The 14,714-nt window shown below is 34.6% G+C and overlaps 1 protein-coding gene across 3 annotated transcripts; it reads left to right on the top strand.

Annotated features, from left to right (window-relative positions):
• LOC105158635 lies at positions 5,062 to 11,972 on the top strand. 3 transcript variants are annotated; one of them, XM_011075449.2, is made up of 4 exons: positions 5,062 to 5,290; positions 5,370 to 5,582; positions 6,511 to 8,102; positions 11,215 to 11,972. In XM_011075449.2, exons 1-4 carry the CDS (start codon positions 5,215 to 5,217, stop codon positions 11,551 to 11,553), a joined length of 2,220 nt encoding a protein of 739 aa, XP_011073751.1. In that variant the 5' UTR covers positions 5,062 to 5,214; the 3' UTR covers positions 11,554 to 11,972. The 3 variants fall into 3 exon arrangements, with proteins under 3 accessions (XP_011073751.1, XP_011073750.1, XP_011073752.1); XM_011075448.2 differs by having other exon boundaries at positions 5,071 to 5,290; positions 6,502 to 8,102; XM_011075450.2 differs by having other exon boundaries at positions 5,076 to 5,290; positions 5,389 to 5,582; positions 6,502 to 8,102.

The following is a 14,714-nucleotide window of genomic DNA, read 5'->3' as shown; positions in this document are numbered from 1 at the left end:
TTGATTATTTACATACATGTACAGTGCTACGTTGGTTATTATTGAAATAATCATTTTTGATAATTTTAACTGTCGGCGGCATGCTGCTCGCCACAATTTGTTTTGTGTCTTTATGAGTATAAATGATAGTTCAAATCTTCAACTTGGTAATATTTGCTGCCTTCAATTTTGTTTATATTAGTTGTTACTTACTCGGAGTGTTCTTTCCTTTTCTGTTAAATGACAAATGGCTCCAAATGTTGTTTGAATGTATGTCTGACAGAGGTGGTGTTTTTGGGACGTATTGGTTGATGCATCCATGCTTTAAAATTTCATTCTTTGACGTTTGTTTTTGAGTCGATGGATATTTAGGGATTTCTCTGAAAATTTTTCAAAAGCATCATAGAAAATTTGTAAAAATTTCTTATAAAAGCTAAAGTATCGATTCCACTTTTTCTGATATAAAAAAAGATTTAAAAGAACCCCTCAAAGTCAGAGTTGGTGGTACACACGTATTGACTGGGATTATGGGTTCGGAAAGTGCAATTGTTTTTATAATTTTACCCTTCTCTCCAATTTAATTATATATTAATATTTTTTATTCTTTTAATTATAAAATTTAAATTAATAGAAATTAATTTAAAAAAGAAATAGCAGGCCGCCAACCGCTCCTGCCCTCCTCACCCATGTGCGACGTTGGTCGCCAAGCGGGTAGGGTGATCGCCTATGCCCTCAACATTTGGGCGACACCGTTATCCAAGTTTAAGTATACAAAACATTGATTATTCGATTCCAACCAATGTATGAATTAATCTCAATTTATGCTGGCACCCCTTAATCATATCCGAATTAGTAAAGAAGGCTTAAATAATTAAATAGGATAAACAGTAAATCATAATTGCAATTGTCGAACAATTTGTAATGTTAATAGAGATAAGGCAGTAAGCAATAAAGAATTTTTTCCTGACAAGAATGTTAAGAAGCTCCTATAGTCACAATAAGACATCATGCGTAAAATGAATTTTGTGGTAATATATCTATTGACTTGATCTAAATACTTAAGGAAGTAAATTTTGGTCCAGAATGAAATTGCATATCTGTTCATCCTTCATATGGAGATGGGAAACATTGGGGCTAGATGTAATTAATAAAATAGAATGAAATGAGATACATTTAATGATAAGACAATTAGCTCTTTAATATTTTCTGATTTATTGTATGAAATGGAGATGAAAGGAAGAAGAGATTGAACTTTTTTGTCCCTATGTATGTATATATTTTCAGTAATCATAATTTATACATAATTTGTAATTATTATTTTTTATGAGAATAATTATTATAACCAAACAAACTTTTATGCCAATGATTACGTATCATTTTTTACATTTTAACATTGCATTGACATTCTTGTTTATTCTAATATTACACAAAATTGAATATTTGCCACGAATTGTGGGAAATTTTTATCACCGTAAAAAATGAAATATGTTATCATTTTCAATTGCCATGATCAAAACTAAGAAGCTATTATTCCAAGCTCAACAGTTAAATCAAGTCAAAATTCAAAGTAAGTGAACAGATCCTCATTTACTCAATCCAGCATGAGCTGGCTGAAGCACAATTTTTGTGCAGCAAAGGCCTTAAGTCTTCAGCCCAGTCCAACCACCCTGCTAATGAGGCAGTGCTGACAAACACAGCCCATATTAGGAGACCAATACAAAATAAAAAGGCCCTCACTCAGTCGTATTCTACACTTTATGGATCATGTAACCCTAGAAGGGTGGTAAGAGGGACCTTATAGCTAATTGGATCTGATTGTTGGAAGCAACAATCAACTACTTCTCCTATATTCATGGCTGACTTGGTAGGACTCTTTTGAGTTGACATATCCTTTAGGAGATTGCTTTAGATATTGGATAACATCATTTGTACAAAGTAGATGATGGGTACAACCCACATTGGACTTGAAAAAGGATGAAATTGCCCTTGAAAAGAGCAAAATCACCTAAATACTTGGAGGATCCGCACATTTTTATTTAGGCCGGGTTGCACAACCCGACCCGCTCTACCGACCCAAATACATTTGTAGCTATAAATACTCCCCCCCACGCATTTATTGTAAGACTTAATTACTTATTTCTACTGCATTTATTATTCAAGATCGTCTATTTTCCTATCTCTAACTTGATCTAATTTGAGTATCGGAAGGTTTTCGTTGGGAACGCACCCGACTAGGCTCAAGTTCTTATTTCCTTCTTGGAGCCTATGTTCGATATTTGGGAGGATACTGCAAGTTTGACTTCGCCAAAAGGGATAGCATATTTCAACCCAGATCAATAAATATTCCAAAAATTTCAAAAATATCTCAATTAACATCATCGCACCTGAAATCTCTCCAAAACTTCTACTATAAATAGGGTATAAGGTAAGACCTTAAGATAAGTTAAACTCATTTAAGCTCACTCCACGTCTTCAACAACAAGGTTACATGGGTTTTTGCTATATTCTTGCACTCTATTATGGACTTTAGCTCCATTTTTTATACTCAAACACACCCATCTCCAATCACATCATTTATCTTACCACAACTCATATGTTTTCTTGAGTTTCCAAGATTTATTTCATCGCATACTTTACTAACTAAAGAATCAAAGTGCTAAACATTATTATTTGTAAGTTAATTTATGATAATGTTAAAATTTTTCATAAAAATTCTTCGACCCTTGTGATGCTGTAAGACCTTGATACACATCACTAGTACTGTTGTAGCAAATCTTGAGCTAAAAGCTGAGAAATGGCTAGCTCTGATAGTGGAGGTGACAATGACTTCTTTGAAGAAAACAATTTCGTTCCTGTTGTAGTCGGGTCCACCATGCCACAACCAAAACCAATCTTGGAGGACCACAATGTTCCTCCTCCTCGTACTAACCCACTAGTCTTGCCTATAGTAGTGAACTCACTCTCTTATGAACAACTCAACGGGCTCAATCTAGAGGCTGTTAGCTCAGTTCTCTGTGGACCTCCTACTCATGCTACTGATAGGGGTGCAAGTAAGACGTTTCATCCCGATGCACTCAATGCCTAAGGAGGATAAAGCCAGAACAGACAAGCTCCTGCATCATTTCCTATGTTGCATCGGTATGAACATAACCTTGCCAATCCCACTTATAAGGGAGAGACGAAAAAGGTGGCCCTCAATGCATGGAGACCCTCCACTATGAGATGTTGGAACTCCGTCAGCAAATGGATGGAGAGATCCCTTACCTAAACTGATGGCTGAAGACCTCCCTACTCATTTTGGAGTACTTTCAGACCTGCCATCTTATAATGGTATTAATGCGAGCAAAAAATTGAGATCAGACAAGTTTGACTTGTGGTATTTAGGTCTGAATTCTTGCAAGCCTTGGAAAGGAGACCTACAAAAAATATATTAATACTCTACCGTTTAAGTCAATAAACAATCATGAGAAAGATAATTGCCAACGATTAAAGCATTCAATGTCTTGTATGTTAGCGTTTGATGTTTGTGTCTTTTCTATACTGGAGCTTGGTTGTTGAATATAATGTTAAAATGTGATGTTATATTATGTTTTGGAAAAAGGAAAATATGATATATAGATTCTATATATTTATACAGTTTTTCTAGATGAACAAACACTGTTTTAATCAAGAAAACAGATGAATATATATCAAAAACTACCATACGAAACACCAAATTATAAAAAAATGAGAAAAATACTCTTGAAAACTGTTCCTTAGTATATGGATATATAATATATATGCCGCTATAAAAGGAAAAAAAGGTGGAAATTTTTTCATTTTGAACAAGGGTTTATATTATCAAAATGGTCAGTACACTTAATTTATGTTAAACTCATTTTCTTTTCCTTTTTAGGCTTTTGTTGGAGGGGTAAATAAGTCATTTTACACGTTTTGGTTACTTTTTTTTTTTTTTAGCCGTCGGAGATGATTTCATCTCATGTAATTATGCAAAAGACAAAAATAATTTGTGTAAAGAACAAATCATCATCTGGGAGTATAAATATAATTACCCTCTACTCCATTCAAATGAATTGAATTGAAATGAGTAAAATTATATACTCTATATATATCTTATATACCATAATTTTCAGAGAAATACATTGATATAAATTTAAGAAATAATTATATTTATATTTTTTAATTTATGGTTTATATATCTGCATAAATCATCTTTGCCTTTTGGATAATTATACATATACGTCCGACTGATTTATCGTCGTCATTTACACAAACCACTAATTCTGCTTTTTGAAAAATTATACACATACCTTGTGGTTATTATGATGTGGATTGATGTATAATTATTGTATTCGTTCCTTCATGAATTGTGATGAATGTATAATGAACATTTGTTGGTTGATATCATTGTATAAATTGGTCTTAAGCTGTATGTACATATATATATATATATACTAATTAGTTATATTTATTGAGTAGACAATTAATTTTTTGTTAGAAATTTTCAAGAGATCATAAATCATATCGCCAACTTATTAAGTGGGTCAATTATATTATTTTGAATAGAAATTCTAACTACATAATAACACGATACATATATTATTGTATAATTAATTTAAATTTAATCGAATAAAATTCAAATTAGAATTTCTCAGTCTTTAAGATGATTAGAATCAACACAAAATAGCGACTTGCATTGAGCGAATCCAACTAGTCCAAAATGAGGTAAACGAATCAACAGACCGAATTGATTGGGATATCCCACCCATTCACAGCTAATACACATCCAGAGCTGACGGCGTATTTGCATATGAATCCACTTGTCATAATTGCATTTACAATAAAATAAAAAAATGGGGGAACTGCAGCTTCGTCACTTTCCACTTTCCAGGCTCACATGCAGCCGATTGCCCCTGGCCTTTTCTCATTTCACTTTTTCTTACATTTGGCAGCCAAAATAAACAAATAAAAAAAATGCCCAAAAAAGAAAAAAGAAGAAAAGAAACAAGTAAAACGTCTTCGTCGTTGGTCTAGTCAGCCATGAACAAAATCCCAATTTCAAGTCTCAGAGATATTGTATTTTTGAATTAAAAAATAAAAGGAAAAAGTAGAACCATGGCATTATTTTCTCCAAAAGTGTACATATATATACATGAGGAAAATTATATTTCCTTCTCCAAAATGAAAAGATCTTTTTCTATTCTATTTTTGTGAAAGATGAAATCTTGAATGTGAATGATAAGAATACTGCAAACAGTTTGCCTTTGCTTGATTTGTGGGGTTTGTGTTGTAGTATCTTTCTTTCTGTTTGGTAAATATGCTTTTCTTTGATTCTGTGATTTTTCAGTTTTTCTTGAACCCCTTTTGCTCTAATCCTATTTCTTATTCAGTTTTGGCTTCGTTTTGTAGCCCCACATGCATTTCTTGCGTTTGTCTGATCTGGATTGGATCACAAGGAATTCCCTTTTCGTATTCCCCATTATCTTTTGTCATCTTCTCTGGATATATGAATATTGAGGGAAAGAGAGAGAGAGGTGGTGGTGGGGTTCAAATAGCTTCCGGGCCTTCCGGGCACCAATTCTGTTCTTGGGAAGGAGAAGAAGGTGAGATTTCTTGATCCTTTTTCATATATTTTTCAGTTGGGACCCTTTCAAGATTCTGCCTTTTGTTTTTTATAAGTTAAAAGTTTGGAGTTCCTGTGTTTTGTATTTTGGAATTGCTAGTTTGGTTCTTTTCTCAATTTCTTGATAAAATTCTTGGATTATGTGAGGGAACATGAAATGGGGTTCTTTCTGTTTGTTGATTAAGTGGTTTGAGGAGTTAATTTGGTTACCTATGGGCAGTTCGAGATTAAAATTTCTCAAGTTCTCATGTCAACATAATGCAAGCTCATAATAGAAACTCAAACAGAGACTAGTTCTGAAAATTTCACGATGCACTCATCTTTTCTTATTTTCCTATGACATCCTCCAATTTCCTTCACGATGTCTTCTTTTGCTATTTGTCCAAGATAACTTTTAATTCTTTGTTTTTGCTTTGAAAATACAATGATTCTTTTGTTTTACGGACTATTAAAAATATCTCGTTTGATAATGGTATTGAATAGTGCTATAAAATCTAGTTGCAATATATGTCACTTGAAATAACTATTCTTATGTGTTTATTGAATTCCTAGAAACTGTTGGAGTGTTGCAATTAATAAGTTGTCTTGCATATTTTTACCTGGGATTGTTATCAGAAAACCAAAATGTACATTGATTATAGTTTGTTGAAGAGAATTTGACGTTATGATGGGCATGCTCAAATATTATAAATTTATAACCAAAACTCTTAAAGAATTCTCTGCATGTTTCTTTAATGTTATAAGTTTCTATAATGTTACTGGAACATTTTCGAAAATTTTTAATATTTATAACTGGAGGTACACCCTGTAAACAAAATTTTTAGTTCATGTACTCAATACTCTGATTTAGGAGCATCTGTGTTGAATTCTTTTTGGATATTTGGATTGACTTTGGGCAGGCATGGCAGCTGTTGACGTGTCCAAGTACGCTCATAGTCCTGTTCATAAGGCCATAATTTTGAAGGATTATACTGCTCTCAGGATGATTATTGCTGGCCTTCCCCGGCTCTGTGATCCATCTGAGATTCAGACAGAACCAATTTCACTTGCTGAGGAAGCTAAAGCTGATGCCATAGCTGCTGCAATTGATCGGCGTGACGTTCCTAACCGGGAAACTCCACTTCATTTGGCAATTAAATTTGGCGATGAGGCTGCAACTGAGATACTTATGCAGGCCGGTGCAGATTGGAGCTTGCAGAATGATCAGGGTTGGAGTGCTTTACAGGAAGCAATATGTAATAGGGAAGAAGGGATTGCAAAGATTATAGTTAGGCACTACCAGCCACTGGCTTGGGCAAAATGGTGCAGAAGGTTGCCTCGGTTGATTGGAACAATGAGACGGATGAGAGATTTTTACATGGAGATCACCTTTCATTTTGAGAGTTCAGTCATCCCTTTCATTTCAAGAATTGCCCCTTCTGATACTTACAAAATTTGGAAGAGAGGTGCAAATTTGAGGGCAGATATGACTTTGGCCGGTTTTGATGGTTTCAGAATCCAGCGTTCTGACCAAAGTTTTTTGTTCCTTGGTGATGGCTCAGAAGATGGAAAAGTTCCTCCGGGATCACTATGCATGGTTTCACATAGAGATAAGGAGGTTATGAACGCTCTGGATGGTGCTGGTACTCCACCAACTGAGGCTGAAGTGCAGCAAGAAGTGATTGCAATGTCCCAGACCAATATATTCCGGCCTGGCATTGATGTAACTCAAGCAGTTCTTTTGCCTCAAACAACATGGAGGAGACAGGAAAAAACAGAAATGGTGGGTCCTTGGAAAGCGAAAGTATATGATATGCATAATGTGGTTGTAAGCATTAAATCAAGGAGGGTCCCAGGGGCCATGACAGACGATGAATTCTTTAATTCCTGCAATGGCAATGAGACAGAGAGTGAGCTTGATGATATTTTGACAGAGGAAGAGAGAAAGCAGCTTGAGACTGCACTTAAGATGGACTCGGAGAATGAAAACAGTGATGGCATTATTGCTCACCGTCATAGTTGTTGTGAGCTAAGGGATATTCCTGTTGAGGATGCAAAAAGTTGTAGGAACAGAGAAAGTAAAGTGGAAAAGAAAGGATGGTTTGGTAGCTGGAGGAAATCGGAAAACAAACAAGGTGAAAAAAAGAATGCTCCACCAAGAAGTTCTTTGTGTGTAGAAGAGAAATCTTGCAATCTCCCAGAGGACTCTCCTTCGAGAAGTAAAATTAGGCACAGTAGGCACTCTACGGAGATTGATGTAAAGCGGGATGAGCATAAGAGAGGAAGAGACGCTAAAGCTTCTTCGGCAAATGCTGAGAGTGGAAATCGCCGCAAGGATGGAAGTCGTGAGGGTGAGTATAAGAAAGGTTTGAGGCCTATTCTTTGTCTTTCTCCAGATTTTCCCTTACAAACAGAAGAACTCCTACCGTTGCTTGACATTTTAGCAAACAAAGTAAAAGCTATCAGGCGATTAAGAGAGTTACTCACTACCAAGCTACCGAAAGGCACCTTCCCTGTCAAGGTATGCATCTTGTTTTAACACTCTCACTATATCGGCTTTTTATGCATGCTTTTTTTTTTTTAACCCCATTTTGATGTCATTCATCTTTGTGAGCAACACCTCTCCTTTTCATTTTATACCTGCAATCTGTTATCTTTGTTCTGTATTGGGGTTTATGAGACAATGAGGTTGGTTTGGAACATTATGGCATAGTTCAACTTTTCTAAAATGCGTGGATGCTTCATATTGCGACATCACGATCATGTCAAATAAAACCTCATTTAAGAGGTTTCTGTATACTGCTGATCAAGACAGATGTACTTAAAAGTCTATGCCTTTGAGCCTTTATTGCCCATCATTATGATTGCACTAAAAGAAGTCTTATGTCCCTTAAAGCTATGGTCCTACAGAGTTTAATGTCTTAAAAGACAGAGGCACATTTTGGATGGTACGGATGCACTTTTCTATAATAATATTTTGCATATGCACATAAACATGAATGTGTACATGCAAGTGTATGACTACACAGAGTTGTACTCCTGTTTGGTATTTGGATACAAGATGATACTCTTGAATACTCCTCATATATGTGACAAATACTTCAAAATGTATCCAGAATGTTAACAAAAGAAGTTTTTAATAAAACGTTCAATTTTTTCCTTACATATAATAAATGTGGTCAAGGTTAGTGGTCGAAGGTGTTATGTCCTTCTTTGCTTTTAGCGGTTATAAATTTTGCAAGTAATATATACATTGGTTTGGTTGGGTTATGATAAAATAAGGGGGAAATGGAGAGGGTTAAGCTGTTAAGGGAAAGAAGAGAGATATTCACCTGTTGTCCATCGATTACACCTTTCGGCCTGATCTTAGGCCCTGACTCACCCTCCGTGGACGAACCTTGCGGAGGAACCCTTAGGTTTTCAGGGCATTGGATTCTCGCCAATGTTTATGTTACTAAAGCCGACATTCTCGCTTTTGCTTTGTCCACCGCTGCTCGCGCGGGGGCTTCCCTCTAAGGCGGAATGCTCCCCTACCGATGTATTTTTACATCCCACAGCTTCAGCAGATCGCTTCGCCCCGTTCATCTTCGGCGCAAGAGCGCTTGATCAGTGAGCTATTATGCACTCCTTCAAGAGTGGCTGCTTCTAGGCAAACCTCGTGGCTGTCTCTGCACCCCTACCTCCTTTACCACTGAGTGATCATTTAGGGGCCTTAGCTTGTTTCCCTCTCGACGATTAATCTATGATCCCCCATCATCTCACTTGCCAACCTTGACCCCTGTTATTTGGAGGTCATATCTAGTATTTAGAGTTTGCCTCGATTTGGTACCGCTCTCACTGATGTGTGTAGGAATCTTGAGCCAAACCCAAGCTGGAGAATAAAACAGCACAAGTCACAGGCTTGCCTTCAGATCTAGGATGTGATATACATTATAATTTTTAATCTCGACTTGACTTGTTTCAACTTGGTATAGAAACTATTCTAAACTGTAAACGTCCCAATCGGTTCCACTCGATGATTACAAAGGATGAAAGTGTTACCATTAACAGAACACATTTCGGGCTCTAATAATGATTCGAGCATTTAGAATACTGAAATCAGTTTAGGTAAGAAAATTCCCTTGTTTTAGCATGAGAGCAGTCGGATATTGATGTCTAGCTGTTTCTCTCATAGATTAGAAGATTACAACAATTGGAAGAGCTGAAAGTCTTAGAATTTCAAGGCTGCAGCTTGTATAACTCTACCTTTGACATAGAAAAACATTTGTAGCAAGATTGCTGGAAAATATAACGTAGAGTATATACATGACATTTTGTGGAACACCTCCTCATGCTACCTATGTCCATCCTCCTCTTTCGTGGCTATAATTTCTTTTTTCTTCCAATTCTCAACTTGGCAGAAATAGTTCTCTTCCTAAAAGACGTACTGATGCACTCATTTGACTGAGAACAGGAATCACATTTTCTAAAAGCATCTTTTGGACTACATTTGGATTTGAGGAATGGATTTGGAACAAGGATTTTAAATGATTTCATATTGAATGGATTTGAAATCCATTATCATAACAATATAGTTAAAAATGGGAAATCAAGAATTTGAAATCCATTGCAGCTTGGAGTTATCCAAACAAATGGATTTATTATTGTGAATTTGAAATTCTCAGTTTCAAATCCATCAATCCAAATACAACTTGAATTCATTTGATATTCTGTTGCACTTAGCTCCATTGTCAATAGAGAAGTTGTCCTGCTATGACCACCTTAGTTCTTTCTTTGAACTCATTGCACAGAAGCTTAATAGCTTGAGTTTAGACACCAACTACCATAAATGGGTCCACGGCTTTACCATCTCGGACTCAACCCAAACTTGACCTGTTTAGATATGTGTGTTTTGACGTGTATTTATTTGTGTGACATATACATTGAGAAGTATGTGTATATTTTGTACATATTCATATATAAAATATAAATATAATACTAAGATAAATAAAGTAGAATGTAAGATTAATTACTAATCAACTTATATGTTTAATCTAGGCTGTATCTATCTATAACTACATCTATATTGTTATTAAAGTACAATTAGTTCAGTATGTTTTACATGTTGTAACTTTTTTGGTGATAGTTAAAGTGAGATCTATTAAGTATTGTTAAAACATTAAATTAGTGTATTATTTGATAATTTTGTATATATTTAATTATTTGAGAACACAGTTAGAAGTCCAAAAGTCTAGGGTTAAAAGTCTCTTTTGGTCGTGTAATTTTGGCACTTTGGCATTTTAATCCTTTGTTTCTATGAATGCAAAACAGTCCTATAACTTTTTGATAGTTAGCAATTTTTGTCCTCTTGGTGTCAGAATTTGCAAACGGAACAAATCATGTGCATCCATATGGTTCATTTAAATTGGGGCTTTTGTTCTAATTAGTTCACTTTTACCTACATGGACGAAAAATTAAAAATTTTGTAAGAATTTAGGCATGACGGTCAAGAAACTGTGTATTTTACCTTGAAACTAGTGTGCCTTGTCAAAGGAGTCTTTTGGTAAATTCATTTATAGGGTGGCTTCAACTTATGCCGTTAATTTCTCCTGGATATGCTACACTGCCGCTAAGGCATCTTCCTCTCTTTTCAGGTTGCAATTCCGATAGTACCCACTATCAGGGTGATCGTTACTTTTACAAAGTTTGAAGAATTGCAACCGGTAGATGAATTCTCGACGCCACCATCAAGTCCGACTGCTGGTGGCAGAGAAAGCGCTTCAGGCGTTCAGCCTTCAAGTCCATCATGGTTTCAGTGGATAAAGTCTCCTTATCAACGTGCGGGGGCTTCTACAGGTGGCTCTAGCAATAAGATCGAAAATATTCAGGACCCATTTGCAATTCCTCCCAATTATACGTGGATTACAGCAGAAGCAAAGAAAAAGAAAATGCAGGAGAAGAGTAAATCTAAAAAACCAAAAGCTCAGAAGTAGTTCATCAGTTGTGTTTAGGTAAGGTACATTTTCAGTAAAGGAGCATTAACTTCCATAGTTGTTTGATTGATCCTCTAATTTGCATTTTACTTGGAATAACAGCAGATACAGTAGTCTTTACTAGGTACGAAAAATCATTGTCCGGGGGATGGGGGGTGGCGGAGAGGGAGTTATAGATGTTTAAAAAGTCCCGATTCTTGTAACATTTATGATTACTATTGCACGTACGGTTGGCTCAGTAAAAATCTACCATTTCGTTGGGTGATTAGTTCCCTTTGAAGTTTGTCCCGGAAGTTTTTACTCGTTTATTCTTTACCTATGTAATGCAGGCATATCGTACATTTCGTTTACTTGATCATCAAATTTGTAAGATGATCGTTGCGAATGCGTAAAATGTTGTAAAGTGCTTTTTGGTTTTACATTGATGCCGATGACAGGATCAGTTCCTCTTACAGTCGATTCATGAAAGTCTTTGCATATTTAGATCATCCGATATACTTTATTCACTTGGCAAAGGAAGACGTCTCGTTTTACATAAAAAAGCTATGGTTCAAAGTATCGGTTGATATCTGTTGATAATAGCTTGTACTTATTCGGATTGGCCGTTGTTGATCAAGTAATATCTACTGATGCTTATTAATTTATGAGTATATATGTAATGTATCATTGGTAATATCCGATAGATACGGATGATATCACCAATATTACAGGTCATATTGGAATATTATCGCCGATGTCTGAGGACATCGGATTGATCTATGTTCACTGAGGGCCTGTTTACATTTATGTATAAGTCTAAATTGTGTCATTTATCCAATTATGTAAACTATTTATTTTCATGATATCGGCTCAATTCGAATCCTACAAGCCCGGGACAAGCCTTGGTTGGGCTTGATATGAAATCAGACCATATGTGGTTTTGATTAAGAAATTCAGGTAGAAGCGGACCTTTTCCTAACTTTCTTACTATTAAAACTTTTGCATCTATCACTTAATCTAATCAAGTAAACAACTTATTATTTTTATTAATTTATCAAATCCTATAACAAATCCATTCAAATCCAGTCAACTATTTATCCAAACTACAAAAGTAAACGAGCGTTGATTGATTAAAATTTTGGTTAAATTACAACAAACCCCCTTCAATTTAAATTTAATTAGATAAATACTCCCTATTCACTGGAAAATTACAAATACATTTATTGAAATTGTAATATAAATTCATATCGACACTCTCTTAGACTCCCTTAGATGAATTATATTGACACCTCCTTAGAAGGGTATATCCATAATTTTGGGAAAGATATGAGATATTTGTGCATTAGAGCTAATTTCAAGGACTGGTAATGTAATTTATCCGAAAATATTCAGTGTGTGTTGTTGAAGCTTGCCCTGACACGAAGCAAATGATCTTAGGACAGTAGTAAATTGAGTATTAGTCATGATTTTGTTTGATATGGAGATTGCAAGACTGAGTATAGGATACGTATATATATCTATATCTTCTATATTATAAAAATGTGAATTATTTCATATTTTATGTTCAATTTTTTATGATGTCAATTATATTTCTTTATATAATAATAGAATTATAAATTTATGTGTATAAATAAATAATTCTGTACTCAATTTTTATAACAATAATAATTGTTAATTACTTACATTATTGAATTGAGATAGAATTCTAATAAAATAAATTATAATAAAGAGTTTTAATTACAATTAGTAACTAATTAAATAAAATTAGTTACAAATCTAAACACTATCTAAGAAAATATATAAGCTAGATAATTAAGAAAAGATACTAACTAGGACAAATATATGGACTATATAATTAGACAAAAATAAGATTAAGAAACATGAAAAAACATCTCTATGAAAGAAAATGTAGCAATCTTTGGGGGGCAATGTCCATTAATTTAATATAATAGTAAATAATATTACTTAATGCCATGTGGTCGCTAATGCTCCATCATATATATATATATTTTTAAAAAAATTAAAATCATGCAATTGCCACGTCTTGTCTAATTCAATGGCATTTTCCGGCACCTTTGGACAAAATCCGGCAATTTGTGTCCTAAAATTGAAAAAATTAAAAAGTTACATGACCTGTTTCAAATTCTAAAGAATAAAATATTAAAATGGGAATGAGTTATAGTTAGAGGATAAAAAATGCCTTTAATCTGTTGACTAACATTTGCGATGGTTTTACCTACGGTCAATATACACGTTTTGCCACAATTTTTAGTTGTAGTCAATGTTTCCCCTCATTTGTAAAAACATTGCGCGATAGTTTTTCTAACTGTAATTAATTAGTATTCGTCATGATTTTTTTATTTTTAACTGTGATAATTAACTATAATAAAACTCATTTTACTTACTAATTTTAGTGACGCTAATTAGGGATATTTACTAGTTCTTACCATTACACAATTAGTTTGATCACATCATCTAAATACTTGAACTCTTAGAGCAGAATCAATTAATGTTTAAGACAAAATGCAATTTGGTCCACTATCTTAGCGATTGTGGCACTTTTAGTCCTGATATATTCCAAAATAACAGTTATGTACATTAATTTGAAAAAAAATGATAATTTACATCCAATTTTCCCTAATGTCACCGGAATCCTCCATGCCCCCATCACGTGACCCCAAAGAATTGTGGGTTTTTAATTTTTCCGGCCAAATATGTCTACGTGGCATCTTATTTCTAAACAAGGGTGAAGTGGCAAGGTGATGCGTAAAAACTAAATACGTCACCTTGCCACTTCAACTAGCATGCCAACTCAGCGGGTTTTGGGGGGAAAATTGCATCTAATCGTCTCTTCACTTCAGACTTCATCCAAAAACCCTAAAACAAAATTCCTAATTTGCAAATTCTACTGTAAAGTTTTGAAAAAGAGAAATTTTGCTTCACAAACTTGAAATCAGCACTTGAAGGGAATAGCGTTAGCTGAAGATGGTGATGATTCGTAGTGATAGGCATATTAATTAACATGCCCCCACTCGCATATCATAAGCAAAGTCCCTAACCTAAAAGCTCTTTGTTTTTTTTGGCTTTTGAAGTCAACTCTATTTGGCTTGTTGTTTGTGACCCAAACATCCTCTTTTTATGTGTTAGTTTTGTCTTTAATTTTATTTTATATTAATGGAGAA

Source organism: Sesamum indicum, linkage group LG3 (assembly GCF_000512975.1).
Source record: "Sesamum indicum cultivar Zhongzhi No. 13 linkage group LG3, S_indicum_v1.0, whole genome shotgun sequence".
Classification (NCBI taxonomy): Eukaryota; Viridiplantae; Streptophyta; class Magnoliopsida; order Lamiales; family Pedaliaceae; genus Sesamum; species Sesamum indicum.
This window is presented reverse-complemented; position numbering and strand designations above follow the sequence as displayed.